Source organism: Bison bison, unplaced genomic scaffold, assembly GCF_000754665.1.
Source record: "Bison bison bison isolate TAMUID 2011002044 unplaced genomic scaffold, Bison_UMD1.0 scf7180017846232, whole genome shotgun sequence".
Classification (NCBI taxonomy): Eukaryota; Metazoa; Chordata; class Mammalia; order Artiodactyla; family Bovidae; genus Bison; species Bison bison.
The window spans coordinates 34,117-38,230 of NW_011476805.1; the positions used below are offsets into that span (position 1 = coordinate 34,117).

Sequence of the window (4,114 nt, forward strand, 5' to 3'; positions counted from 1 at the left end):
AGCATATGAAAAGCAGAGACGTTACTTTGCCAACAAAGGTCCGTCTAGTCATGGCTATGGTTTTTCCAGTGGTCATGTATGGATGGGAGAGTTGGACTGTGAAGAAGGCTGAGTGCTGAAGAATTGATGGTTTTGAACTGTGGTGTTGGAGAAGACTCTTGACAGTCCCTTGGACTGCAAGAAGATCCAACCAGTCCATCCGAAAGGAGATCAGTCCTGGGTGTTCATTGGAAGGACTGATGTTGAAGCTGAAACTCCAGTAATTTGGCTACCTGATGTGAAGAGCTGATTCATTGGAAAAGACCCTGATGCTGGGAAAGATGGAAGGCGGGAGGAGAAGGGGACGACAGAGGATGAGATGGTTGGATGGCATCACCGACTCAATGGACATGAGTTTGAGTAAAGTCCGGGAGTTGGTGACGGACCGGGAGGCCTGGCGTGCTGCAGTCAATGGGGTCGCAAAGAGTCGGACACGACTGAGCGGCTGAACTGAACTGCCAGCCCCATGCCCCTAGTCCAGAGCCAGGTCCTGAGGTTGTGTCCATGGATGCTGGGGATCAAGCAGACCCAGTCCTGGAGGCAGCAGGCAGCGTGGCTCCTCGCTTCGCTGCCTGGCGTCAGCCTGTCTGTCCCCACCTCCGTGGGGTGCCGCCCCTCTGAAGGACCCTTGGTGTGGGGGCTGCGGTGCTCTGTTCCTGTCTCCTTTTATGGGCCTGTGCCCCACCTGGACTCAGGCACCTGTTCCCCACAGCAAGCGCCAGGAGTCCAGGCTCCCAGCACCCGCAGCCTTCTGTTCCTCGTCTCTGGAGGTTCCTGCGTTTTCAGTCCCACCGTGCCTGTTGGGTTCATCAAGTGGCTTTTATGACTGGAGCGGCGGATGGGAGAAGGGTCCTCCTGAGAGCTCGGTGCGCCCTTGTTCTGGGATGCAGCCGGCTCCGCGTCTGTCTTGGTTTCTGCAAGTTGGAGTAGAGGGGGTGGTCTTGCCCCGTGGAGCGAATCGGCCCCGCCACCCCGGGACGCAGACGCGGCCGTGGGCTCCGAGCTCATGCTTCCCTTCCCTCTTCATGTATCTCCTCTGACGCGGTTCTGCACGGGTGGCATGTGGAGGCGGTGATAAGATCGGGGCCTCTTTCAGCTTCGCTCAGACTCAGGGCCTCCTGGCCCCTCTCTGACCGCAGCCTTCCTCTCCCTGTCCGCCACCCCCATGAAGCCCCTTGCCCTCCCAGTTTCAGCTCAGACATCACTCCTGAGAGCAGCCCTCCCCCCCCCGCCCGCCAGATTGGCCCCTTCATACTCCCGCCCTCCACGCTCCCCCTTGGCCCCGGCTTGGCCTTGTGGCACCTGGGGGCCTTGCGGGCTCTGGGTCAACCTGCAGGCAGGCGGCGCTTGTCTGGAAGGCTGGCCCCTGCCCGTCCTGCTGCAGGACCACAGCGCATCTCTCTGGCGGGAGTCTGGACGGTCCAGGCCCGGGCTCCCCCGCCTCCTCGCCGTCCTCGGGCGCTACCTCTGTGGGCGAGAACTGGCTGGGACCGCTGATTTGGGTCCTTGTAGCCTCGACCGGGTCTCTGGCTGCGCGGTCTCCTTCTCCAGGGACCGCTCGCAGGCCTGCCCTCCTTGCCCCTCGGAGGGGAGGCCGAGGCAGCTCCACTCTGGCGCACGCCCCGAAGGGCCCTTTCAGGGGTCCAGGGTGACTTCCTGTTTGAAGATCTGCAAAGTTTATGGAATTTGAGAAACGCTCTGTTAATAAAGACAGAAGCAACCTTTGACCCCCTCCCCCCCTCACATCCTGTGACAGGAAGCAGTGATTCTGCCCCACCCACCAGAGGGCAAGAGCACATCCCTGGGAGGAAGGCCGTTGCCTTTTCACCCCATCCTCTATCTGGAAAGTTCTGTGCTCTCTTCCCCGGGTGGCGGGGGCGGCGGGGTGAGTAACACAGCTGCGAGAAGCCTTAGGACTTTTATAATAAGGGCCAGAGCCCTGCAGAGCCAGGGGCTGGGGGTCCCCCTCTCTGGGCGGGGGGTGCCCTTTAGGAGGCGGGGAACTGGTGGGTCGGCAGGGGGCGCCCAGGAATACCTATCTGGAAGGGAGCTCAGGTCTCCACCCGGGGTGGGGGGCGGGGAGAGGCCATCAATCTGAGAGTTTTATTTACCTTGAACTACTCAGGCAAGCAGACACATTATTTAGGGACTAGAATAAAAAGCCATTCACTTTACTTCAATTGACCATTTAGTTCAATTTGTGTGTTACTGCAGGTAATTACTCCAGTAATAACGTGCCGTAATCCCCGCTGATTGGGAGCTGGCCCCTGCTCCGTGTTAACACCGCGTGCAGTATACACTAATTACCCATGTGTTGCCATGGTTATTTGCGTGGACGCCGTGTTAATGACACCCTGGAAACAGAAAGCAATAGAGAGTTTTGAATTAAATCTTTGTGTTCTCTTAGAGCTAAAAGTGCATTTCGCATCAAATAATCATGAATAAAATGAGATCACCTCGGCGGAGTTGCCAGGAAGCTGATTAACTGAATGCAGAAATGTGACTTTACTCTGCTCGAGAATTAGCGCCTCCCAAACGTTGTCGGTTGCTAGGCAACCGCCACGATGACATCACTCACGCAGCCACGCTGCCCGAGATGTCATCTCTGCATATTTATAGCGTCTCCGTGGAGAGGCTGTGCATTATAGAAACGACATTATTTTTCTCCCGGATGATGGGTATGAATGGGGGGCGGGCTTCAGAGGGCCGCGCAGAAAGGGAATTTGGGAACACCTGTGAGCCTCTTTCTCTGGGCAGTAGACGCTTTATTTCCAGCGGTTTACAGTAAGGGGTCCACGTGAAGAGGCGTGTGTCACTGCACGTGTCTGAGAGCTCGAGCAACGGTGGGTCCACCTCCTGCCCGTGAGCAGGCAGCTAGACGTGCGCCCAGCCTGGGGGGCGGGGAGGGGTGGAGTCCCCCAGCGGGGGCCTGCGCCCCACCCCTGGCCCTGCTGGCCCTGGTTCCCTGCTCTAGCTTAGAGCCAACACCAGGAGGGAATAACCAGAGCAGGGACATGGTGCCGTGTGTGGTGCTGAGCACCCCGTCATGGGGGGCATCCAAGGGGAAGCTGGACAGTGAGAGCAGAGAGGCGGAGGGGTTAGGGGCCCGCGGTCAGCCCGGCTGACCCCAGCAGTCTCTCCTGGCTGTGCTGTGCTCTGGTCCTGTGGCGGTGTCTCCGCGCTCACTTCCAGCCAGGCTGGCCACGTGGTCGAGGCCTCTGGGAGCTTGAGGTCTGGCAGGGGGCAGAGGTGAGTGGACCCCAGTGAGGCGTGAGCCTGACCTACCTCCTCCCAGTGGGAGGGGGCGAGCTTCCTGGAGGAGCTTTAGGAGGTCACGGCCAGAGTGTGGGTCTCCCAGGGCAGGCGGGCAGGCTCTGGACTTCACCTAAGGGCACTGGGGAGCCACGGCGGCTTTAGCAGGGGAGGGCCACGTCTCCATCCAACCTGAAAATCGGCTTGCTCCAGGGGCGGTGGTGTGAAACTCGCTGTGGGTAGCTCCAGGCACTGAAGTGCACCTGGTCTCAAGATCTGGGCCCTGGACAGGGCTTCCCTGGTAGCTCAGTTGGTAAAGAATCCGCCTGCAATGCAGGAGACCCCGGTTTAATTCCTGGGTCAGAAAGATCTGCTGGAGAAGGGATAGGGTACCCACTCCATTATTTTTGGGCTTCCCTGGCAGCTCAGCTGGTAAAGAATCTGCCTGCAATGAGGGAGACCTGGGTTCAATCCCTGGGTTGGGAAGATCCCCTGGAGAAGGGGAAGGCTACCCATTCCAGTTCGTTGGAAGGACTGATGTTGAAGCTGAAACTCCAGTACTTTGGCCACCTGATGTGAAGAGCTGACTCATCGGAAAAGACTGGGAAAGATTTTTCCAGATGCTGGGAAAGATTGACAGAGAAGGCAATGGCACCCCACTCCACTACTCTTGCCTGGAAAATCCCATGCACTGAGGAGCCTGGTGGGCTGCAGTCCATGGGGTCACGAAGAGTTGGACACAACTGAGCGACTTCACTTTCATTTTTCACTTTCATGCACTGGAGAAGGAAATGGCAACCCACTCCAGTGTTCTTGCCTGGAG

General features: G+C 58.3%; 1 protein-coding gene across 1 annotated transcript in view; it reads right to left on the bottom strand.

Annotated features, from left to right (window-relative positions):
- Positions 1-520: 520 nt before the first annotated feature.
- LOC104987880 overlaps positions 521-4,114 on the bottom strand; it is a 15,452-nt gene continuing 11,858 nt past the window's right edge. Inside the window, exons 12-13 of the mRNA XM_010838979.1 lie at positions 1,342-1,707; positions 521-1,086 (exon numbers count right to left, since the gene is read on the bottom strand). Coding sequence (XP_010837281.1) covers positions 860-1,086; positions 1,342-1,707 — 593 coding nt within the window. The 3' untranslated portion in view covers positions 521-859. The remainder of the gene's footprint in view (positions 1,087-1,341; positions 1,708-4,114) is intronic.